The 26642-nt window shown below is 46.7% G+C and overlaps 1 protein-coding gene across 7 annotated transcripts in view; it reads right to left on the bottom strand.

Moving 5' to 3' along the window:
• Nucleotides 1–26642, bottom strand: part of APLP2 (amyloid beta precursor like protein 2) — a 48195-nt gene that overhangs the window by 2235 nt on the left and 19318 nt on the right. The window contains exons 2-17 of one of the 7 annotated variants that reach the window (XM_075190547.1): nucleotides 14689–14862; nucleotides 14312–14441; nucleotides 13061–13173; nucleotides 12219–12412; nucleotides 11869–12071; nucleotides 10120–10287; nucleotides 7624–7754; nucleotides 7443–7517; nucleotides 6678–6836; nucleotides 6423–6551; nucleotides 4960–5059; nucleotides 4701–4874; nucleotides 3693–3728; nucleotides 2272–2348; nucleotides 1934–2008; nucleotides 155–313 (exon numbers count right to left, since the gene is read on the bottom strand). In XM_075190547.1, the coding sequence (XP_075046648.1) occupies nucleotides 155–313; nucleotides 1934–2008; nucleotides 2272–2348; nucleotides 3693–3728; nucleotides 4701–4874; nucleotides 4960–5059; nucleotides 6423–6551; nucleotides 6678–6836; nucleotides 7443–7517; nucleotides 7624–7754; nucleotides 10120–10287; nucleotides 11869–12071; nucleotides 12219–12412; nucleotides 13061–13173; nucleotides 14312–14441; nucleotides 14689–14862 (2097 nt within the window). The remainder of the gene's footprint in view (nucleotides 1–154; nucleotides 314–1933; nucleotides 2009–2271; nucleotides 2349–3692; nucleotides 3729–4700; nucleotides 4875–4959; nucleotides 5060–6422; nucleotides 6552–6677; nucleotides 6837–7442; nucleotides 7518–7623; nucleotides 7755–10119; nucleotides 10288–11868; nucleotides 12072–12218; nucleotides 12413–13060; nucleotides 13174–14311; nucleotides 14442–14688; nucleotides 14863–26642) is intronic. The other 6 variants (XM_075190550.1, XM_075190548.1, XM_075190552.1 and 3 more) reach the window with 6 other exon arrangements.

Genomic DNA, 26642 nt, shown 5'->3' with positions numbered 1-26642 from the left:
ACAACGCCTCACTGCATCCTATCACAGGAGAATCACTAATGGGCTCTATCCATGTGCACCTACTTAGCTCACTATTATAACATGATATAATATAACACTGATTCATGGTGGATATAGAGACGTAGAGATATCCGTTATCACGCCGGTCACTCACCTCCACAATCCCGTGGCTGATGGTTCCATATTGTCGCTTCCGCAGAAGGACGAGACTGATTACTATAATGGTCGCAACAGCCACTGCAATGACCAGCAGGCCGATTAACGTTCCGCTGCTGAAGCTGAACTCATTGCGCAGGGGTCCGCCGTCTATGTCCTGCAAGGAATACATCACACGTCAGTAAGGGGCCACAGCATTGCAATTAGCGTCATTTACAGAGGACGGATCCTCCAGGAGTGCAGTGCAGGCTTACAGGAACTCTTCATATGAGCACAAGACTTCTGATTAACAGGTCTGTTTGGGATAATGGAGCTCATGCAAGGAAATCATGAAAACCTGCAATGCTCAAAAGTATTATCAGAGCTCATGCACATTTTTCAGCAGATGTTTTCCAGCCATTATAACAAAAACATAAATAAATAAATCTGGGTCAGAGGACAGGAGATAGACCTTGCAGCATTGTGTAGAGTTCAGGAGCGAGTGATACTTACACTGCAGGCAAAGTTTAAGAGGGAAGTTATGAAAAGTTTTCAGTTAAAATCTTAAATGAGACCGATTTTCCGCTCTGTGTTGGACAACGTCACCCAGTGACCATGTAGCAGGTTAGTCTGGATAGTGACGTCCTGTAGCTGAATGTTTATATTTAACACAATTACAAACAATTTCTGTCTTTCACACCATATCTGTCACATACGAGAGTCAGATTGCTTATAAGAAAACTTCATTCAGTCCATGCGGTTTGAACTCTCGGCCAGGGGCAGATAACGGGGAAGGGGGGGGAGGGGAGGGGGGGGGGGGACGGACACGATTTCCACAGGACCTGGTTCAATCAGCCCTAAAGGTCTACGGCTCTCACCCAGCAGCGGTGCCCATTGGAGGCGGGTTCAGAGTATGACACTGCTCTGCCCCACAAGGTGGGCAGTCTGTGCCGAGCACAGAACACCATCAGCAGGGGTGGGAGATAATAAGACCTGGGCCCTCCTCCACCGGACACAGCGGCAGGTACGCAAGACATACAGTCCAGATCCTAAATCCTCTCATACCCAACGCTCCTGGGACTACACCACAGGACACTAGCAGCAGAATCACATTTGACTAGTTCCTGACCACCTCAGGAAGGCCTTTGCTGGACCCCCATCAATTACAGGCCTCAGACTAATGCCAAGTGAAGATCCGCTGATAACAAACAGAACAGCAGCCATTTATACAGGGATCACATGACCATCCCCGACTGCAAGACAGACGCATTGGTTTTAAAGGCAGATGTTCTAGGCTAAACGTCAGCAACACAGACTGCAGCAGACGCCCACAATGGTGGAGGTAATGGGAAGCTGGTGCAAAGGAAAAAAGGTGGTGTTTCTATAGCAAGCCAATCAAACCAGCCCCAGAAGCATCCAATGATCTAGAAGTATTCCTCCCTCTCCTTACCATCCGGCCGTACAGACAAATCGCTCTTACATTACATATTCCCTCTCATCACTTATCGGAGGAACTAAAGAAACAGAGACCTGACCATGGATAGAGATAAAACTATTTATATAATAAAGGGCACGATACAGATTCTAACACAGGATCCTGTTCACAATCAGCAGTTCCATGACATATCACAGTACCCGGCTATAACCATGTCTGGGCCGGAATATGGTGTATGATGTGTCACGGTGCTGGAAGCCGCCATAGGACAAGTAATATAGGACAAGTGACATGAGTTCTATTACAGCAGTTTCTTATATACACACAGAAGCCGCCCGCGCTGTGCACCGTTCTCATACATACCGGCTCATCCACTAGTCCACTGACTCTCTCTGCATTGAAAATCATTTCCTTCACATCAAGCGTCTCATCAATTACCTGGAAACAGTCATGGAGATTAAAAAATATAAAAAACAAAAACCCAAATCACAAAATAAGTAAAGCAACGGAACAGGTAGAAAGCAGAAGATGGGGGTGGTCTGGTGATGGTACGTTGTGATCAGACATAGACCAGACTCGTGCAAACACCGATGAACCACCGGACCTCTAACCACGGCCCCCCCACCCGCGTACCGTCCCCCGATATAACAAACGCAACCTTTGTCTTTACGGCTATAGGGAGAACGAGGAGCCGGACTCACCACTTTGTCGGCCTTGCTCTTGCTGTTAATGATCTTCTCTTCTGCCCCAATCAGGGGTTTATCCGCCATACCGGAGCCTAGGTAGAGGACAGACGTTATTAGGTGGGTGCTGAGAGAGGGAGGGAGGAGGACTTGTTCCTGGAGCTGCTACCACACGAGGCAACCAAATCACACTAAATAAATCCGTTCCCAGATCTTACGCACCCTCTGCAGACGAGCGCTGTAAGATCTGCGCTTCGTATAATACAGATGTTTATTCTAGAAAGTTCACTCTTTTTTTAAACATACTGTAAATTTAACCAGGATGAAAAAGTATTTTCAGCCATTACTAATATTGTGGGTGAATGGATCGAGGACACTTAACACAACGATGTTTTATGATGGGTCAGTACAAGTGTAGACCGCATCACTGTAGCATTTTACAGGAAATGTCCCACCTTTGTGCCCCCCACCCCTTGTCCTAATCGGTTTAGTTAGATACATTCTGCTAGAGTGTATCTGCATCCATAGAAGATTCCAACAATGTACTAACAGCCTGAATGCAGAACCTTACATAAGCCTGGGCCCGAGGCCTTATGACATTAATCATTTATTCTGCATTCTCCTTTCGGATCTGTATCTCACACGTGTAATACGATTACTACATTTAAGATTCTTCCATTCTCTCTAAATCACTCTGCATTTGTGTTACTCCTTCTGATGTAGTAACCATTACATATCTTTGTATCATCCGCAAAGAAGTCACCAGGAGTCAGAGAACAGAAACCTCTATCATGCTGATAAAAGCTGGTCTGGCAGAAGCTTAGTGCCCCAAAGGAGGTGCAAAACTAAAGAGGTCTCAATGTCCGGAATAGTTCCCGGCGACTGTCCCAACTGCCGTGTTTGGGGCTGTATTTCCTTTAAAGATCATGAAGTCCCCCATACCCCAAGTTACACCATCTGAGAATCGAGGCCAGTGTCTAATGTGCAGCCCAAACAAGTATTAACCCTCATAGTGACCGCATCCGATTAGTAACACCCCGATATGCTACAGTGACTGCCCCTAGACCGGGGGGCGAGCATGAGACGTTCTATAGTTCCCTCATGTGGTTGCAGCTCTGATAACAAGTTAAACACAAGTAGCCTTGATCTAGCACTGCTACACCCCACATATTACGCTAGATTGGAATGAACACCAAGAACATTGGAGCGGTAGTTATCCCCAGTCACCAGGAAGAAGTCAGCAACTCACCAAGTATACAAAGTGCAAAGAATGAAACAGAATCAGATATTTAATACACCAGATATACTGATTAGTTTAGAAGACGTTGATGTCTGTGGCTCTGAATTGCTGCCTTCAGCAGGAGGTAAGAGGGTGAGGGGTGGAAATTAATGTGAAGTGACAGACGGAGAGATGGGATGGGGAGCAGTGCAAAACCAACCTTTTCTCACTGGTAGGTAGTTGTCCCGTGGCGACTCTAAGCAGGAGATTTGGGGGAGGTGAGAGGAGATGGGGAAGGGTTAATAAGGGAAAACAAAAATAGAAAAAGCAGAAGAGATTAAAAATAACTAAAAGGCTTTGTGTGATCATCAGGATTCTCGTGAACTGAGCGATGAGCTGTGCGCGCTGGCGTAGCGGTCCATGCTGTAGACACGTGTGTGTATATAGATGTGTGCGTGTGCAGACAGGCATTCTGGGACAGTGAGCGTGTGTCAGCTTATAGACCATGCTAGTGTATCATTAACTAGACAGTGTTACATTGTACCAAGACTATCTTGCAACATAGGAAGTTACCCAACAAAACCGCAACTTAAGTCTGGTTTGTGAGACTGGACATTATTATATATACCGACATCTATAACACTAAAGAAACAGACAACATTTATAAAGAAAACAAAAAAACCCCCACAAATTAATTTACCCAAGAACCCCCCCCCCCCCCCCTAAAAAAAAATAATCCAAATAATCTTTATCCATTCTAAAAGCATAATAAATGTATGTGGAGACTTCCTATAGGGCAAGCAGGTAGCTTCATATGAAATATCAAGATTTGCTCATTACTATATAGCACCTATATAATAAGGACCTTCCAGGCACTATCCCACACCTGTGTATAGGGCTATGTCCTGCGCACAGCGGGATAAATATGTATAAGACTATATAACAAACAGACGCAGTCTCTAGCAGCCAAGTACAACACACAGAGGCTGCACACAGGAACACACAGAGGCTGCACACAGGAACACACAGAGGCTGCACACAGGAACACACAGAGGCTGCACACAGGAACACACAGAGGCTGCACACAGGAACACGCACAGGCCCAGGAACTTTTATACATAAGAAATAAAAACAGACTGTTCTACGCTACAGATAAAGGGAAGCAGCAGATTCAGTTCTGTTACAGATCATTCTGTGCACAACAGATTATAGTCGAGGAGTAAAATACCTTCAGATTCTGCGATTGCTGGGAAGGTTTTCACCTGGAAGGGGCGGAAGGGGGTCCCCTCTCTTACTGGGGTCTCCTCACTCTCCTCTGAGCTCACCCGGACGTCTCCCTGGGACTCTGAGAAAGAGGATGTGAACTGGTCCATGTCCGCTCGCTGCTCCTGGAACAGCTCATCTGGGGGGATGGAGGGGAGAGAACAGGAGTGAAGACCCTCGATGCTCCGAACACAGGAACAGAGGAGTTACGGTGTTACAATTACCGATTTCATCCTGAATTTCATCAGCAACGTAAGGAACTTTGTAGAGGAGAGACAAGCTCTGGTTCATCCTTTCCTCAATCACCCGGAGATGTGTCACAACCTGACAAAACAAAGCCACCGTTAGAACATATCGGCAAACGGTGGAGGACAGAACACCAAGAAAACAAAAGACAAAAACAAACAAAACTTTAGGAATCAGGATTCAACTCTGGGTGAGGCGTCTTCGGCATGTTATGGTTGGACGCTCCTCTCGCGATCCCTCGCTGGAGTGAGGATAAATGAGCAGAGGTTCCTCCATAATTGCCGCAGTGTGCGGCTGGACCCTGCGGTGACGGCACATCACGGCCAATGGAATCTCCTCCAGACAGCAACAAAATTCCTGGATTTTACTACCAGATCCAATGCCATTTAGATTAGTAACTACACAAGTAGCTGCGCTTAGATCCATGGGGAGGGCGGATTCAGTTAGGCCGACCGGTGGCCCAGAGGAGATTCCTCATGTCCCACGGCCACTCCGATAATATTGTACAAACATTCCGGTTTATTCACCGTATATAAAGATAGTCACCGTTGCTAACCCAATCATTACATCTGTGAGAGGAGATGGGGGGCTGGGGGGCTTCGCACACGAGCGATGACCCCTTTTCCTTAATGGAAGTTTATAAACATGGAATTTGACGCCTTTTATACCTCCATAGTAAACCTACAATGGTGGATCATTAGTGCTGCACTCCTAGAGCAGCCATATATTTTGCTGATCTCAGTGTATGAACCATGTGATGCAAGTAAGCGTCTCACCACCAGGGGGAGCCGTACGCGTGATCTCTCTGCACCGGCAGACTGGAAACAAAAGGCTGATATCTCCCCTCCCCCAGTGTTTACACCTCTCAGACTGCTGCACAAGAACCAACCTGCAAACATTAACCCCGTGTATGACGTGCTGGGAGTGTAGAATGGGGTCACAGTCATGTTTCAATATCCGGCAGGTGGATTTGAAAGAGAAGGAATAAAAAATAAGACACTGGACCAGCGCCCGTCAGTTCGAGGACCCCCAAATGATGGAGTGGTCAACATAACGATCTGGCTGATCTGGAAGCTCATTTTACTCTTAGAAAACCTGTGATGTGATTACTGGTTCAGTAGAACGTAATAACTCTGCACACACCTCCCCCGTCACATGTACTGCAGGTCTGATGTAGCTGGCCAAGGTAGACCCCTGTGTTACAATAGTGTATAAATCACTACTGCTCCGTGGTACCTGGGGGGAGGGGGCAGAGACTGGACCCTATATAAAAGGACAATCCTGGTATAATCCCCCCCCCCCCCCTCTCTCCTCTACAACCAGAGTCGTCTGTCCAGAATCGTCTGCAGGCATCCAGCTCACCAATGATCACAGCAATTGTCACACCAGCAGATTAACAACAACAAACAGGTCCCGGGGGGCACGAAGCAGCTGGATTTACCTGGGATTTCATCTGAGCAGCTTTCTCTGGGTCCACGGTCACGACGTGCTCGTAATGGCGGATAGTGTGTAGCCGGTCCTTGTTCTCTGCCCGCACATAGCGCTTCAGGGCCTGGAGTATACGGTGAGGCTGTAAAACAGGACGTGAGACAATGAGGACACAGACGCCCCCGGCCTAGGCCAGATTACTGGTTACTTCACCTGTTTCCTAGTTTACACAAATGCAGAGACCATGGTGGGACATTAGATCACTCACACGGGGGGAGTCTGACTGCAGGGCAGAGAGATAGTTCTCAAGAGCCACGCGGCGTTTGTCATTCAGCATGGCCTCCACGCGCTCCAGGTGGGTCTCCACCAACTGCTGCTTCTCATGGGCGGCCTCCTTCTCCAGAGCCTTGACGGTGGCCTGGTAATGCTGCAAGAAAACACCAGGCACAACGTTATATTCTTCTAAAGAGACCCTGGTCATATGGGTGGGAGGGCAGGAGATCAGATACCATCACACTTCAGTTTTACAGCAGACCAGACCCTCAATCCGAGGACAGGGTTAAAATTCCATTAGACAGAACTCAGGTGCGTATCATTAAATTCATCTGCTGAACACTTCTCATTATAGCGGATAATCATTAACCATGACTGTAGATGATTACAAAGTCACCCAGCGCAAAACAGGCCAATCCCTTTCTCTTCTAAGGGTTTCAGAAGGACACGATGGACGTCGATGATTCCAGCGTTCTGTACCTGGCCGGTTATGTCACTTGTGGCAGAACGTTCCCGTTCGCTGTGCACCCAACAGAGTGAGTGTCACACGCGGGGACAAAGCACTGTACAGCCTCAAATACATGGTTACCGGGAAACTCTCCTAAACCCCCCACATTGATGGGGTGCAGCTTATGGCTGCGTCCGTACCAGCTAATTACCCAGGCATCAGACTGCCTGCCACTCCCACTAACCAGGACAGTCATTCTTTCAGACCTAGCTAATGGATCTGGGCCAAACACCCCACTCTAGAGTCATTTACCTGTATAAGTGTTTGCTTCTCAGCCTTCGGCAGGTTCTTCGCCTGACGTCCAGCTTCTTCCCAATCTTGCCTGGCCTGAACAAACGACAGACAAAACAATGTGAAGGGTTTCACCTCCCTCCTCAACACCACAGCACCCTATGATCCCCCCCCCCCCCACTTGCTCAGATTCTGGACTCACCCGGTCCATTCGGTTCCGGTGTCGGACTTCCAGTTGCTCTTTGGCTTTCTGGAAGCGGGCGTGCTCATTGTCATCGGCGGGCGTCTCTAGATAGATGTCCACATCATCTACCGGAGCAGCGGTGGAGGGAACTGTAAAGAGACAGCGGTTCAGTACCCCGCACCATTAACGCCATCTATGAACCCAGCACATCTGGACATTGAAGGACTGAAACGTAGTGAAGCGACAGAGGGTGAGTATATAGCACATCAGGTTACATTGTCACATGCTGACCGCCCAGTAACGAGACCGCATCCCACAACAAGCGGACATTAAATGTCTGATCGGGGGAGGACAGAACTCGTGATCACTGCAGAACAGACCCCAATATCAGCTGTCTGGCTCCTATCACCCACTCACAGATATGGGGCCCGTTTTCCGTGGACTGTTCCTTCCAAAGAGCTGTCACAGTCATCACAATAGGACTCATTTTTGTTTTGTGAACCATTATAAACGCGGAATCAGACAGATAGTCTCGCAGGCTGCAGGATTATACTCAGCCTGGTGACTAGGACACGTCACTGGGAACACGTCCGATTATTGGCTCAGCCCAAAACATTGCTGCCCTCACTGTGGGTTGGATGACTGATCCAGCTTAGTAATGTAAGCGTCTGTGTACGTTACACTCACCATTTATAGATATAAGGTACATGACAGGTTAGACATAAGGGAGCAGTTTATAATTAAGGTCTAGAAGAATGAGGACCGACCGATTCTGTAATTATGCTACAAGATTAGGGCAAAGATAAGATTACTGGACGGAGCACAATGTCCCTGCATCACCCCCCACCTTCCTCAGACTGCTAGACGGAGGGGTAGTAAGTAACGGGGGGTCGGGGGGCTCAAACATTAGTGTGGGGACAGTCATCTACAAGAGGTAAAAAGCCAGAGACTGACATGGCAGAAGGAAAGCTGGGGAGACTGGCTGAACGGAGCGGGTCGGAGCAGGATAGGTATTATCAGGTCTCTGCAATCCCCTAGTAACACTGTATTCTTCTAGCAGAGAACGGAGGGATCTATCACAGTACAGCTATGTACCAACAGGCATCATTAAAGACCTCCGACGCCCCAGCTAAGAGGGACCAAGGCAGAAGACCACAGACGTGGCTCCACACACTGGCTGACCGCAGTACAGATACCAGAGGTGCCCCACTCTGCCCATCCTCCTGGTACAGGTGACTTATTGTTCCATTCTGCCCACTAGTACCACAATGTACAGAAGCTGGAGACAGCGATACCCCGGGGGTGCTGTACATCATTCCCTATATGTACTCTATATCTGTGTAACACTGCCTCCTTAGTGTATTACTACTAAGCTGAGGGTAGTCCAATTGTTACTACAAGGTGGCAAGATGCCACTAGCTCCGCAGACATCCAGATGGGCAGCGGTTTCAGCCTGGACTTGCTGCCACAACGCGGGGGATTTTCATCCAGACACAATGTTTATGGCTCTTACCAACAAGGGTCTGGGGTCTTATACATTTGCAAGACCCCTTTATCTTCCCGTAGGATAATACCCATCATTAGAATCTGAGCTTACTCAGTGTAAACCTTCACACGTTAATGCTTCTGACACCTACACAGTGGAAACGGCCATTATGTGGGCGGGACAGACTAATGATAATCGGGCCTATCCACTCCAATTACATTACTGGGGCACGAGGCACTGTGTGCCTCCTCTTACGTCAGCTGCATCCACTGTGTAAGCGACCAAGCACCACGGTATATTTCCTTTATAGGGGGTTGCACATCCCCCACCTTCAGTAATAATCACTCCCCAATTCTGGCCAGGGATCAATAGAAGAGACATGGGAATGGGGTGTTAAGTGTCAGGACTTCTTGTGATCATACACCCCCCACCCCCCAATTAAAAGCAGGATTTGTGGCTGGTTAATGTCTCCACCAGTGTTTCTGTAATCTGGGACAGTATGTAGCAAAACAACATTTGATGTCAGGAAAGGAACAGGAGATGTAAATCATCAGAGCACAGGATACACCCCCCCCCCTCCCCCCGCAGAGGCAGAGAGAAGGGCCCCCACCTGGCAGAACCAGAAAGAGAAGAACCCTCCCCAGCAGAGATCGAGGGAGGAGTCCCCCCACCCAGCAGAACCAGTGAAAACAGAGAGAGAAGCCCCCCCCACCCAGCAGAGGCTATAGCTGGCGGTACAGAGATTAGGCCGCAGACAGACATGGCGCTGAGAAGCAGAAGACAGGGTAGAAACAGACATGATGTTAGAGACTTTAACCCTTTAAATCCATTGACAGAAGTGAAGCACTTCAGGAGTTGGGCTATGCGCCATGCCAGATAAATGCAGCAATATTAGTGCATGGAGGCCAATGGAATGGTTAAGAGCAACATCTCTGGCATGAAAGGGGTTAAACAGAGACCGCTTCATCATAATCAGCGTGGTGAAGCGGAGGAAGGACCGCCTCTCAGAGGGCGTGCCGCGGACTTACTGGTCACTGTACACACGAGCATGCAATAGTCCAAGGACTCAAAATTGTTTCTGTTCCCACCACAGCCGCCATATATAAACCGGACACACTTTTTCTGGCTGACGTTGAAGTACCAGCGGGGAAACATGGCGCGGCAGGGACCGGTATCGGCCTCTTGGGAGCAGACAGCTGTGAGGAGATGGGTTACAGACAGCATGAGGATCCGGGGGAGAAATATTACATGGTCTTGTCTCTGCCCCGTCACACAAACTTCTACAATACCCGATACATTGGTGCGCACATTAGTCACAGCATTGCCCACAGAAAGCTGCTCCCTGGTGCATGCCCACTAACCCACCCTTACCCATCTCCAAGGGCACATTCCCCACCCTCTTGCTGCGCTCCTGTGTGTAATCACCAACTCGGAGCCCTGGGTTCAGTCTACAACAGTGGACCAGTCTGAGAACAGACTCCAGTCAATGAGCCACTACCAGGAGACTAGATGCCAGTGCGCAGCCACCCGGGACACAATCCCCCATTAACGGCTTCTAGGTCGTGGGGTTCTCCTGTACATAGAGCGGCCGCTAGCGCACATTAATAGACTCGCGGCACTCAGAGGAATTCCGGGCTCTTAAACATCGACAAATAAAATGTATTTATTAGAAACAAACTTCTATCCTTCCCCCAACCATAATTAGACAAACATATGGCAGAAATTGGAAGACATCTTAAAGAAATCTCTAAGTAATAAGAGGAGTAGGTATAAAACAAATACCCAGAACGTCTAATGACCGGTACGGCTGTTACATTGTGACGTCAGTGAGGCTGTACCACACACTTACACTAATAACCTATATACAGACGGTTCTTATTCAATGGGTCACTTATTGGTACATTATAGTAATATAACTTCACACATTTATACACAACGGTTTAAATCGCAAGAAAGAATTTTATTTATGGGTGCTACACCGTGGGCAGGGACAATCTATACCGGATACAGGAAGGACACCCCTTAAACAGGAGGAATCGCCCATGTTTAATGCAAGAGGAACAGCGTGCCCTTATAAGGCCAAATAAGCCGGACTGGGGAAAACCTGATCCGCAGTAACTATAGCTCCTAGGAGCTAGCAATCTGATCCCATCACTACTGCTCACTGGGCAGAAACAAGAAAAAACACCACAAAGTAAGAGACTATTTCAGTGTTCAGTATAAAAGTGTTTGTGTTGTATCCGGTCCTCGGAGAGGGGATAATGAGCTGCTGGAGAAACACACTGGACAATCACATATAATCTGTATTTATAACATGTGACATTTTACGCAGAAAAATGGAGAACTGACAATCAAACATTCAGGAAATGATCTGCCTGGTAACACCAAGCCCTTGTTCCTCTACATATAACTGTTCATGAATGTATAATCTATACTTCTATTCACACCATTAATAAATGAAAATACAATGTATCGATGTATCCACTACAGATAGATTCTACGTTCCTCCACTCATATGCAGACACTGATAAAATAGATCTGTGGAAATTAGTGTCCGAGTCCGTGTAGGACAAGAAATTATAGTGATCCAAACTAGTGCGGAACAAGAGGACCACGGATTATACTGCCGGGATTGGGGTATTAGGGGGTAATAAGTCTATAGTCATACAGCCCGTTCTGTAAGCTACAGTGCGATGCAGATGACCGATACAAAAAGTAAAGTAACTGGCTATTATTCTGCTTTAACGCCTGCGCCAGACCGTGCAGGAGCTACGTACCTTTCACATCGGTCATTATTTCTTTCCCAGATAGGGTCTGTCCATTCACCACCTCTGTGGTGGTCTCTTCGTTATAGTCCTCATCTTTGTAGTTGTCATAGTAGTAGTCTCTGTCTTCCACCACCTCGTCATCCTCCACCTCTTCCTCCTCATCCTCCACAGCGGCTGTGAAGTCCTCTACGTCTGCCTCAGTTGGGAATTCACTGAGGGGGGAATAAAAAAATAAAAATAAATTGTTACCGCTATCTGCAGAACTATCTATAATCTACAACTACTTTATTTACGTACAACCGCACACAGCTCTGAGTGCAAGTTACATTTCTGAATATAAAGCCTTCAGTGAGACAAACCTTTTGTAAGAGTCATAATCATCTTCCACTTCTTCCTCCTCCTCTTCATCATCATCCTCATCCACCTCCTTAGAGAGGTGTTCTACTTTCTTAGCCTGGGGGCAGCAGACATATTCTGTCCCACGGAATTGGTCCACAGCACATGGAAGTAGCATCCCGTAACTGTGAAGGACCATGAACTCTGTCATACAGGCCTGGAGGGGGGAAACCAGATTCAGTGACTGGGGTGGGATTCAAAACCACAAACCACACTTTAAAATCATGAAAAACGTTTGTTACATCAAATCAATGATCATTCTCATCTCGATGACACCAAGGTGGATCAAACATAACTCCTACCTGCTACAATGTGCTCTGCTCTCAAACGTCCAACTTCTCATTTAATTCAGCTCATGTTGCTGGATATTAAGTGAAGATTTTCTAAACATCAATTAATTGAACCCAGGTAACTGATGGGGAATGAAGTTAGTAAGGTCAGGAACAGAGGTCATTGTACCTGATGGAAGGGGTCATGTTGAAGGGTCTACCATCAGATGACCAGCAACCTATCTGTGTATAACCGGTCGTGGGGTCCACTCTGTCTCAGAACTACATCTGCCTAAACTAGTAATTGTCCCCAGTTCTGTATCGTTAGCCAATGACCTATGCAGACTGAAGGCCATTGACGAGGGTGGAGACCAGAGAACCTCTTACAGGACCGTCTTACAGAGTCTCCGAACTGGAGGATACAAAGTTCCATTTTAACATCTTGGAGATGAGCAGTAGGCATCAGGTCAAGACCAAAGTGGTCACCAGATTAATACCCTACACCATCAACTATAGTGATAGAAGTTCCATATTACCTCTCGAGCTACGTTCTGCCAATGCTGGTGGCTCTCGCATACATCCATCCGCTCCTTGTGGAAGAACTTGCACTTCTCGGGCACAAGAAGGACGTCACTGACGAAGTCGCCCACTAGAAAGGAGAAAGTGGTCACAGGAAAAGGTCAAACATTCTCCACAAAGTACATAAAGATTGTTAGAATCTTATGGCTGAAAGAATAAACCTAAGGAATCATTTCCATCATCGGTCAGGAGATTCTCCTACGTGGTACAATGAATGTGACCGGCCAAAGATCTATCAAGTGTTCTGACAGTAACGTTAATTACACAAATGTTTGCTTCAAGCGATTGATCGAAGATTTGATTCTTTAGTTTCAAGGATCTTTATTCCTTCAATTTAACAATCTCATTTTGCAAAAAAGAAACAAGAAACTACAAGTTTCTATAGGTACAACTAAGGATAAGACGTTAATGAGTAGGTTGCTCCATTTTTCAGAGCGATAAAGCGTGCTGGGGCTGAATACATAAATCTCTTGGGAATACAGTAACGGCCCTTTCTGTGGCACGTACATTCATTTAGAATTAACGGCTTTCCCATACCAGGAGACAGGCAGGAAACTATGAGCAACGCCAATAAATCACTAGCAGGGACGGCTTCTGGGATCCAATCACTGTGACCTTGATGGTTCAATAAACCATGTGAGGATCAGACCACAAATTCTGATGAGTCAGATTTATGACCAAGTGTAAAAATTCCGTGGAAGCCTGAAGCCGCCCCCAGCGCTGCGTTATCAATGGCCGCACAGTGCAGGCGGACATTACTCATCGGCCACTGACCACGACACAGGCAGACTTGGGGGAAACTATCAAGAAACTCCCGGCATCTGCTCTCTGTTTTTGGGTAGGTGGGAGGGTCTGGGGCTCTTACATAAGAGGTTACTATCCATATAATAGTCACATCAGATTATTAAAAAGAATCTTACAGTTAGAATTATAAATTACATATTACTCACATCACAAATCAGTCATTGCAGTACTCTTACTGTTACACAAGCCTAAAAAACGTAGTTATATGTATTTTCTTTGTGGAAGCTTATTAGGAAGAAGGGGGCTCACTGTGCCGCCCTTACAGAACTTTAGTGAGTGACCGTTAGGGAATGTGTTTTAATGCTCATATTAAAGAGTAACTAGCAGGGAACGGATGAGAATATCGGGCTGATCTGCTGGGATCCGTCTCCATTGTACCACACACTGGGGCGGAGGATACTTACCCAGACACTTGTAGGGCAGCACAATATGACTGTGCCCCTTGCAATTCTTCTTGCCCTTCTTGCACCAGTTATCAATGCTGACCGGCTGGTTGGCCTCCACCACGTTGGTGATCTGGAAGTCTGGATACACCTACAGATGGAGGAGAAGCAGGACATGGATGAAGCAGAAGGCCCCAGAACATGGGGTGCTGCCTACCTCACCTAGAGGGGACACTCATGAGTTAGTTGGGGAAGAAGTTATCAGGAGCATCAACGTTAAGGGTTAAACAGAGATCCAGTCATGCAGCAACCACCGGTTATTCAGCACACACGCGTTCCATATGGCGGCATACTTCCAATATATAACGACCCTGCGATAACCCCCATACAACGCTCACCTCCTGGCAATACTGAAGAACTTCCTCCTTGGTCTGAAAACAGCTCTTGCTGCCGGAAGGATCCGGCTCCCATTTGCCGGTCTGAACGTTTATGTGCATGTTTAATTTTCCGCAGAACATCGCCACCTGTGGCTCAGACACTGCGAACCCGACGGCGGCATTAGCTGCAAGGGCCTGTAGGAAGAAAACAGGATTCATTAACTGGTTAACAGAAGAGGAGCAGCAAGTAGAAGGCGACATCTATACCACCACCCGCCACCTCTACCACCACCCGCCACCTCTACCACCACCCGCCACCTCTACCACCACCCGCCACCTCTACCACCACCCGCCACCTCTACCACCACCCGCCATCTCTACCACCACCCGCCATCTCTACCACCACCCGCCATCTATACCACCACCCGCCATCTATACCACCACCCACCATCTATACCACCACCCACCATCTATACCCACCACCCACCATCTATACCCACCACCCGCCATCTCTACCACCACCCGCCACCTCTACCACCACCCGCCATCTATACCACCACCCGCCATCTATACCACCACCCACCATCTATACCACCACCCGCCATCTATACCACCACCCGCCATCTATACCACCACCCGCCATCTATACCACCACCCGCCATCTATACCACCACCCACCATCTATACCACCACCCACCATCTATACCACCACCCACCATCTATACCACCACCCACCATCTATACCCACCACCCACCATCTATACCCACCACCCGCCATCTCTACCACCACCCGCCACCTCTACCACCACCCGCCATCTATACCACCACCCGCCATCTATACCACCACCCACCATCTATACCACCACCCGCCATCTATACCACCACCCGCCATCTATACCACCACCCGCCATCTATACCACCACCCACCATCTATACCACCACCCACCATCTATACCACCACCCACCATCTATACCACCACCCACCATCTATACCACCACCCACTATTACCCCCAGGTATTTTCTTATTGCCTCATAGGTTACTATCACTGTATTAACGGAACATCTTATGTTCCTGTAGCACCGTGGGAGCAGCACAGTAAAACAGGGTTTCCATCAACTTTGGAGAAATACATGGGGTTTGCCGTTTTAATCCCCGGAGTGTAAACCTTTTTCGGATCATGACCTAAATTGTAGAGTTTCCCCTGCGTGCTGACATTCCGAGCTCAAGCTCTGTAAGCCGACTCACGTGTGAGGAACAGTAACTCTAATCCTCGGCTCACTGGGATAGAGATCTATCTGGTGATCAGAGGCTGAACCATTCAATATCCAGACCCAGAATTCACTGCTCACCCCCAGTTACATGCCCTGTAAGTACATATCTGGCGGTAACACCAATCACAAGGTGATGGACAGCCGAGAAATTGTTATGCAAGTTGTAATAAACCAACAAGTGTAAATTATATTGCCCCTGGAAATCACCAGATTAGATGACCATATAAAGAGCATGCGGCTGCATTTCTTCCTAATTCACACACACATTTTCCCAACATTGAAGTGATGACTACATCAGAAGTTGGTCAGCATCACTGTGTACTAATAACCTTTATCAGCTGTTCTGTAGCAATTGATCATTACCATTTTAGAACTGCCACATGTCCTCCATACTCCTAGAATACCCCTAGAACACACCGCGCAGTTTATACATATTGTTGTCCATTTATTTCCAGCATCTCCTATTTTGCACAGTTTCCGTACGGCATCGGTCATACAAGGAACAGACCATTATTCATGGAGTTTTCTAAGATGTCAGAGTGATGAAAACCCCCAGAGGTCTCAATTCGTATCACACATCCCAGTGGATAGAAAGCACTATGCAACGTATCCAAATTCACATTTTGGTCTCATTCCTAAAATATGCCGATAATGATCCTATTGATCATCTGATTAATAAAAGGGACTGGATACAATATTTGCCCTTCTGACCGATACTACAAAGTGTTTTGTCAGCTCACATTTGCCACAGATCTGATTGGACAATTAATTAGCATTAATTAGCCCAACAGGATAGGACCAGATGAAGTGATCTCTGCTGCCAATAATCTAATCCAGTAATTCAGCTTTGTTGCCGATCTGGGAATGCAATGCCTTTATATATTTCAATTTTCCATGGAAACAGATTCTAGCATATGACGGAACCTTCTATCAACAAAGATAGGACTCAATGTTTAATGCCTGAAGAATGATTTTACCCAGGCAGATTTCCCCCCCCCCCCCAAATTGAGGGACAGGCTTGGAGCACACAAAGGCTGGCCAGGGCAGGATGGGATATTTGTTTAGTTTCGATCTGGCTTTCACCCAAGACTCTGGGGATTGAGCTATTCCAAAACAAACATTCAGCCTGCAGTGAAGCGAGTTCCCCGATACGATGGTTCTGTTTCTCACACGTGTCGTAGGCTCCAACATTTACAGAGTAATGAAACTACAATGAATGCCTGACTTCCTGCAGACTTGTCATGTGGATAAAAGGAAGCCGGGCCAAGAAACCAGGGTGGATGCTAATACGGAGGTCCGAACCAGGTGAGAGCAGGCAGGGAAAGTGGTCATATGATAATGGTATGTCAAGCACACGCATGAAAGAGAAAACAAAGGTGGCGATTGTGCTCAAGGTCACGGCTTACGGCACAAACAGAATAACTTGTAACACAACAGATTGTGGTGCGGGTCAGACAAAGCAACCAGACAATGCCAATTAGATACCTCTGCCCGCCATCACTTACCACAGCGATTCACTCAACTGGGGTTTTTCCCCCTTCAAGCCTTATGTTCACATGACCCCCTCCCAGAGGGCCAGTGAGGAGCCCACCAGGGCAAAATTATAAGCCAGGACACCTCCGATATATACCAAAGTACCGGCACAATCTGACACTAGAGCCTGGGTCTAAATTATAACTTATTGCTGCACACTGAAGTAATTTATAAAGACAGGTTATGCTATTGTCTAACAACACCGACAAATGTATCTTGAATGCTACATACAGTCAAACATAACTGGTTTATTTAAGTTAATAAAAATAATGTGCTAGAACAGGTACATTCGCTGATCTCTAGTTTTGTTTTCATCTCTAAATCTTTCCATTATACAAGTGGAAAGAATATGGCAATTGTCTCGACAAGCTGGTATAGTATCCACTGTTGATCACCTGACGCACCATGCCCAAGGATCACATAGAATCCATGCAGCTTTGGGATACGTCTCATTAGATGGATGCGATTCTTCTTTTTCTCACAGACGCCAATGATTGGCCTCTACCCCATAATCCCCTGCGGAATGTAAAGTGCTGATACACTGGCACATCCAGTCATTGTGATTTATGTCCAATTTCATTACACTAGCAGATCGGGGTCATCGTTTTTTTTGGCCATGACCGATCAGATGGTGATCAGAGTTGGAGGTAGTTCTGCGTCCCCACACAAAACACTGATTTGTGGCCAGTTTGGTTTAAATTGTCACATGAATAGAGCAGCTCATACCAGCTTATAACACACAACAACCGAGGCCTAACGGGAAAGGGATGGTTAGGACACCTGGCCAGAAACCTGGGTACTGACTATACGAGAGTGGGCAAAGGGATCGCACACAACGTGCATACAGACATAAAACTGTCCAACACACGTTTCCCCTGTACTGGAGAATTAAATGTGTTAGCGTGTGCATGAGTATTGTATGACAACTACTCCTGAGAAGCCATCATAAGTGGTGGGCAGACCTAGCAGCATTGCGACACATGTCATAAACCCCCCCCCAACACACTGACCATGCTTCAGGGAGGGGGGCAGCAGCACCATACGAGCAGAGATATGCCGCTAGTACTCGCTGCAGGTATTCCCTTAAAGCAACCCATTCCTGAGTGCTGCAAGAAGCGCAGGGAGCAGACTATAGTTGATTTAAATTTCTACTTTGCGTTGAGGGATTAGGACCCACCAAGGAAAGACAGTAACACAGTATTGTCCAACTTTATCTATAGCAGTGTCAACCAGGAAAACTCCCATTAGTAGTTAAGGGAACCCACCCAGGCACATTGTTATACTGGTGGATGAGCAGCCAGACTGCCACTGTTCTGCCTCATAAACCAACTTCAAAGAGGTAGACGGATTTATGGACCCACTGAGCCATCCAATGACCTGCCATCACCACATGAAAAGAAACAAAAGCTGGAATTTCATCTTTTCAGGGGCTGAAGAGTTACAGGAAAATTAGCCAGGGGATAAGATTGTAAGGGGAAGACGAGGAGTATCCGCCCTCCAGACAAGACACCTTCCAGCCTCATCAATGCTCTCTTTGTAGTCTCAGTTTCTGGCTCAAGTAAACATCTGAAAGGTTGAGACTGAGGACTTGTAACCACTGCACATTCCAGAGAAAAGGTCATTAAACTGGTCCTGCGGAGAGTCTGGGCCAGGTCTGTACATCTACTTATGGCAACAGCTTCATGAAAAACACCAGCATACGTCAAAGGAACCCCCTTGTCCATCAAGATGGAGACATCAGCCCGTACATCTTCCTTTACACCAGGACTCGGGTCCGAGGGAGAGTGGTTGCGATGTATGGACCTCTAGCCGTCACAGAAACACGGACACAGATCTTTACATGATCGGGAGATCAGTAACCAGATTACATTCAGTTTCAACTTCAGATGTGTTATTACAGTAATAAGATCCCTAAAATCAAGTCAAGAAGCCCCTCTCTCACATGAAGCTAGACAGGGACACCAGACATTAGCCTAGGACACAAGTGATCACACAGAGTAGCCTTATTTTTATGATGGTGGCCAAGGACAGCCAATGTCTGTCCGACTTCAAGACAGACCCTGTGTGGGAGTGATGGGTGAATGGACAGCATGAGAGGGAGGCGTAAATACCTTTAAAGTTTTATAGAATCCTAGAAGGACGGAAATCCATCAGATCCACATACTGTAGATGCCACAAACAATAACTAGAATCCCCCCGTCGCTGTAATGCCCATCTTCTCAAGATTGCACCGATTCAAATGTGAATTTCATATCAACCACCAATACTACTCGGTATCCAGGCACACATGATCACACTATCAGTAACACGTGATTAAGGTCCATTCTCCTTCAGCTTTCAGCGTGTAAGCTCTGGCACAGTGTCACACTTGTACCCTAGTATACAAAAATAACTAAACATATCTCGGAATTTACTCTGTATAGTTATTATCCATTATATAAGGACCTCCTATAATGGAGCACTTTACATTCACATCAGTTCCTGTTCCAGTGATTACAGTAAATTCTCTACCACACACTCTTAATTTAGTCATAAGCGAATATTTCCGACTTGACTACCAGAACCTCTTAGGTGGCCTATGGCCTGTAGAACACAGTAAATGGGTCATGAAACTGCAAGAAATGTATCTCCTATTTGGTTTTCTGATGCACCATCTAGGACATTATACAAAACCAAAACACCCCCAGACAATGAGAATTCATTATCACATCTGCAATGAGCAGGAGTGTGTGGCATTAATTATACAGGTCGCTCTGTACTGGGATGAACCCAGGTTGTAGCTGAACACGACAGAGCCACAAGCCGACGAGCCTCCAAGGACGTGAGCATAAAGTCACGTTAGCATCATGAAGAGAGATGGCGCGTTTCTGCCTGAAAGAAGCTGGATGCTCCTCGTTGGCAGGAGAACAATCCCAGCAGGAATCTCAAAGACATCGGAGAGAGTAGCAGTTTCTGGTTTGTTGTTCCCTTCTCTATATTAAATCTACTCAAGCCCCTCAAAAAACTCAAATAGAGACGGCAACTATACAACCACAAATAATCGGCTATTTGCCAAAGCCCAGAAACAGCCCCAAGTCTGCATCTCGGTAGCAGAGAACCTTCGTTGTACGCACACTTCTCCCAGGAACCCAGGTTATCGGCCGGCTTTCAGTGTACGCTCATTGGATATGGGTTTAGAAGATACTGAAACATTAAATCCAACTGTGAAGCCTAGTAATTACCAGAGCTTGAGGTGATTACATGGGTTATCCTAAAAATATCCAACGCAATGTGTTGAAATAACTGATTTTACAATGTTTTAACAGTGTAAATAAACCAAACCTTACAAAAATAAATTCACAATGGATCAAATCCAGCTTCTACCATTCTAATGTAAAGGGCTAGCCAAAAAAATAAATAAAAGCAGCTTATATAGATTAGGATGCAGAACAACATGTACCCTTAAAATGCAGCGAGTCCCAAAAAATGAAGCTGTGATTATATGGATCAGATCTTCTCAGCTGTAGGAATGGAGCAGATTTCACAGAAGAACTGTATAAATCCCTCCAGCCCCCTCCGTAAAACCAACAAGGGGATCTGTGATCAGGGTAATGAATGCAGCTGAACACTGAATGAAGTAGATGATGGTAAGAGATCCAACAGCATGCAGGATACATGGTGGATGCAGCAGTTTTCTCTGCTTCACCAAGGTGCGTCCTATCAATCAGACCACTGCGGGACTAACGGGAGAAATTCACCATCGGAAAGTATAGGATGGATTTTATGGACAAAACAAAGTTTATGTCAAAATCATGAGCACGGCAAGCTAGAGCCATTACTGAGGATTGGGTCACAGTCCTAATAAATAAGGTTCCATTTTTTCATGAATGTTCATTTAGTCCACAAAAAAAAAAAAAAAAAAAAAAAAATCACTGCCCTCACTCTGAGCAAGACAGTTATATCCTATAAGGGAAATACATCAGTCACATTTACTGTAGAAAGAGTAACGAGTAGGCGATCAGCAGGCTAAAAAGAGAAACACCCCATTAAGGGTGTGTGGGCAACAAATGCCTGACTATAGCTTTATCTGGTTAAGATTCTCTCTCCGCTGCCCACGTGGTGTCCATGGTGTTGGAGGTGGTAGTATTGTGGAGGTGGTGGTAGTGGTGTTGGTGGAGGTGGTAGTAGTGTTGGTGGAGGTGGTAGTAGTGTTGGTGGAGGTGGTAGTAGTGTTGGTGGAGGTGGTAGTAGTGGTGGTGGAGGTGGTAGTAGTGGTGGTGGAGGTGGTAGTAGTGTTGGTGGAGGTGGTAGTAGTGTTGGTGGAGGAGGTAGTAGTGTTGGTGGAGGTGGTAGTAGTGGTGGTGGAGGTGGTAGTAGTGGTGGTGGAGGTGGTAGTAGTGGTGGTGGAGGTGGTAGTAGTGGTGGTGGTGGAGGTGGTAGTAGTGGTGGTGGAGGTGGTAGTAGTGGTGGTGGTGGAGGTGGTAGTAGTGGTGGTGGAGGTGGTAGTAGTGGTGGTGGAGGTGGTAGTAGTGGTGGTGGTGGAGGTGGTAGTAGTGGTGGTGGAGGTGGTAGTAGTGGTGGTGGAGGTGGTAGTAGTGGTGGTGGAGGTGGTAGTAGTGGTGGTGGAGGTGGTAGTAGTGGTGGTGGAGGTGGTAGTAGTGGTGGTGGAGGTGGTAGTAGTGGTGGAGGTGGTAGTAGTGGTGGAGGTGGTAGTTTATCACTGGAGTGTTCCCATGACGTCCCCCTCCAGTGATCCAGTGTGGTAATGAGGTATTTAGAAGCCTGACAGGTGGCAATACAATTATTATCAGTGTTGTGAAGTGAAAAAAAACCAAAAACTGAATAGCCCATCAGATTTCTTAAGTACTTGGATCACAAACCAACTTGTGACCCACAGGGGTGCGCCCCATTATCACCTGTACTACCTTCTGCAGATCCAAGGCTCTGCGCCCCATTATCACCTGTACTTCCTACTGCAGATCCAAGGCTCTGCGCCCCATTATCACCTGTACTACCTATTGCAGATCCAAGGCCCTGCGCCCCATCAACACCTGTACTACCTTCTGCAGATCCAAGGGGCTCATTTGTACTAGCTTCTGTAGATGACAGACGCACTGACTGATGTGCAAACAGTACTAGCTCTTCAATATGTCAAACTAGCTAATGAAAACTACATCAAAGTATCCAGCCCTGCTTTACACACAACACATCTGTCAGAACAACATCACGACGGGAACCTGCAGATTACTGTAACACCCGAGCGAGGGACATTTCACACTCGGCCTCCAGTGTGGTAACCGACAGCCCCAGCAGATCTACTTCTGAGCTGAACGGTTTGCCGCAGTGGTTTTTAATCTGATAATTGAGGGGGCTGTGATGCTACAGAATTATTGAAAGTAACTGTTCTGTCAGGGTGCTAGAGAACATTAAGTAGTGACAGCGATTACACATTAAAGTGTACCAGTCACCTACTCCACCTGGAGGCAGACACCCTGAACCAGTAACCAGCCTACAGACTGCTCCTTGGGAACTGACATCTTCATCAAAGATTATTGGCTCAGGCATAAAACACCCGGCCTCTCCCACCCCTCTTGCATCTATATTGTATATCTTCTGTAAATCATTTGATTAATTAGAGAAAAAAAACAAAAAAAACACAAAAATAAACAAACAACTGGTAAGAAGCGCTATTTGGGTCATACGACTGCTGGGAAACAGAGGCTAAAATATTTTTGTTTAGGAGACAAGACAATTTATACCTCAGTCATAATGATTTGCCTTTAATCAAACGAGAGGATTTGAAAAAAAAATGCAACATTACTCAAGTATCCTGAGACCACCTTAGTAGATGTAGCCCCTAAATGCAGAGGTTTATGGTGGAGGAATGGGATGGAGAGGAGCCGAGCACCCAGAGACCGCACAGGTCATTTCTCAGGTAACAGGAGATGCCGGGAGCCATCCAACGTGTAGGAGACCGCACAGACCAGCATGGCTGGAGTGATGCACATCACACTGGAGGTAATAAACATTCAGCTCAGGCTCTGCACATCTCCACCAAGGGCAGCTGCAAGGACTTACACCAGGCCTGAGAGGAAAGAGATTTAGTGCTAGATTTGTTCTTTAGCATTTGAAGGGTAGTATCCAAACTCTGACAAGGAAAACCCCCCCGGGGGCTCCTCCTGATCAAAGGAACAGACCTCTGCAGGCTGCAGATTTTAACTCTTCATAAAATCATTGCAGGAAGTGGATTCTCTGAAAACTCAGATGCTGGTAACAGAGAGAAGATCCGCAGCCCGGAATGGTTACAGATTACAACGCTCAGCATGTTCTACCCATGGGGGGGGGGGGGGGGATGATCTAGTGGCAGCACAACGCTCCGCTGAAGCTCACATCTTCTGATACAGCAGCAGAAACCTAGAGTATGTTTTCTCCATGGCAGCAGCCGGACCGTACAGAGCTTCTTCCTGAGCCTCATCCATCACGGTGACACCGCTTGGTGTTCGCAGGAACCCAGCCTATGGCTGATACGCATTAGAAAGCACTGTGTCCTTAGCACTGAATTGTAGGTCAGTAATGAGGGGAGAGAAGTGAGGGGGCTGCAGAAATCCCAGCATTACAGGGTTAAACACAACCATCTGATGGCCGATCTGACACTGTGGAATACACAGAACGTGGCTCATTCACACCACAAAGTTATAGCGCTCCAGCCTTAAAGTGGACCAGTTATCTACACAGTAAAGAGCCATCGTGTGCTCTGGACCAATATTCCATAGCCAATATTCCATAGGATCTAGAATGCCTCATGCCTCAGATCGCTACCTCCTAGTGTAGGCTGGCTAACCTGTGGCTCTCCAGATGTTGGGAAACTAGAAGACCTACCATCCTTTATCAGTAGATAGCCAGCCGATAGCTGGTAGGGCATGCTGGGACTTGCATTACCACAACACTGGAGAGCCACAGGTTGGCCAGACCTGATCTATAATGAGTGCAGACGACACGTCACCCAACCAGTCCTTAGACAGGACATTTGGCACAAAGGAGAGAAGTCATTGTGCCAGCTTGTGTACAATGTGATATACACCTGCAGGCACAGAACAGATTTGGCATTGAAGATTTGAATGGTGTATTTCAGTTTCAGGGACCCCCCGGTCTTTATACAAGTATAGGCCAGTGAGCAGGTAGGATGGATAAAATCCCTTTATTCACACATAACTAACTCACACTGCAGCATCACCGCTCAGGAGATCCCATATTAAAGTGTGTATAGAAGATCCTTGTACACCCAGCCTACAGCTCAGGCAGATGTGTATGTACAGCTACACAAAGGGAGCCAGGTGTACGGATGTACCCTCAGGCTGCATTAGACCGAGGCTTATGCTGTTGTGCACAGCTCCTGTGTTGATTTAGGGTTTAGCTGATGAGTAGAGACAAAGCCTGCTCAGAAAACTCTAAGTAAGCCATGCACGAAACAGACGCTGCACATGAGAGCTTGTGGGACCTGTTAATAATTTCAATATATTTGCATTTAATAGGAAAATCTACCCCAAATAAAGAGTATGCAGATGCTATATAAACAAATGTTAATGCAGCAGGTTATGGAGATCTATACTAGAACAATGAAACAGTGCCCCCGGTGGATGCATGTTGCAATGACATCACAAAGATGAATTTTTAGAGATGAGAGATGAGAGATATAAAAAAAATTAAGCTAGACAGGAAATATTTGGCCAGGGAGGGTCAGCAGACATTTTAAGAATGGGGTGAATGAAAGGTGCAAAATTTATAAAACCTCAACTTCATTAAGATCCTGATTTACCAGTCAGGTAAACTGGTCACACGTGTGCGGGTGACGGGCGACAGGATTATTGCCCATACTTTGGCCAGATCGTTTCTGGTGTCCGTGTGGTTGAAGATAACCACTCCCTGAAGACATATAATGCAGCTTCTATAATCTAGACCTTCTCCCCGGCTGGCCTATGAAGTGGTGTAAACACTAACCTTCATGTCACATTGTAGCCTCCCAAGCAGTGAGGACGGTACCTGCATCTCAGTCATGTCTGACACATAGATCGGAGCGCAGCCACTCACAAGAACATAGGATTCTTGACGTTGGGTTGCAAATACGAACCAGTATCTGATGTTCCATTCTGTAGTCAGATGTGTACTGTACAGACAAGCACCAACATCTGCTTCCGTGTCCAAATCGCCCAATCATGGTGCTTGGATGGTGATCAGTTTGGCCACACATGGGGCTGGGTGTACCCATCTGTGTACATGGGTCAGCTTAATAAATAACCAGATAGGATGAGCCTGGAAGTCTGGTGGCTCCAATGTGCACAGCCACCAGTCCTACAGGGGCTAGTAACTCCTGCACCACCGATGCCAAGTACCATGCATGGTGGAGAAGTCCTCCGACTCGGGCAGGCTACAACATGGTTAAAGCAGACATGTAGATCTACACTGCACTGACCGTCTCCTAGTTACACCAATACATCCAGGACAGCAGCATCCAGCAGCTACAGCACAGAGACAGCTGCTACACACATATAAGCGCTTTAAGTTGTAATAAAAAGAAACTGCATATAAATGGCTGACTGCTTGGTTGATGAAGACAACTAGAGTAAGACCCAGGTCAGTCCATGAGACGCTGTAATTCTGAGTCATCTGCTGGTACCACTCACCACTAGAGCCTGGAATACGGCTACCGGATCACAACACGCAGACATGAACGGGAATATCAGTCATGATTGGCATCGCCTGGGTCACTCCAACATATGTAGTCCAGTAATGTAGCTCTTGGGCGGTGGAATAACAAATCTGTACAGTACAGAGAGATGGTCACTCCCTGTTATATAAACCTGTGGTCAGATGCGCAGACATAGGCCAGCGTGGAAGAGTGTGGTGGGCTACACCTTATAAACAGAGAGATATTGAATATTTGTATATTATGTGGAATTAATTCCTTTTATAGGTTTCATCTCAATTATCTAAATTTGTTCATCTAATACCCTGCACCTGAACCCCCTTTTACACAGATTAGGAATAAGAAAATCAATGTACACCAGACCTCCCCCCATGCATCACTCAGTATTATTAAATGATGCAGCTGGCGAGTCTGCAGCCGTTATATCCACTGAAGATCTCTGTGCATCAGGGAGACCCCTACAGTAGGCAGAGGCCGCTCTGCAGC

This window comes from Mixophyes fleayi, chromosome 11 (assembly GCF_038048845.1).
Source record: "Mixophyes fleayi isolate aMixFle1 chromosome 11, aMixFle1.hap1, whole genome shotgun sequence".
Lineage (NCBI taxonomy): Eukaryota > Metazoa > Chordata > Amphibia > Anura > Limnodynastidae > Mixophyes > Mixophyes fleayi.
This window is presented reverse-complemented; position numbering and strand designations above follow the sequence as displayed.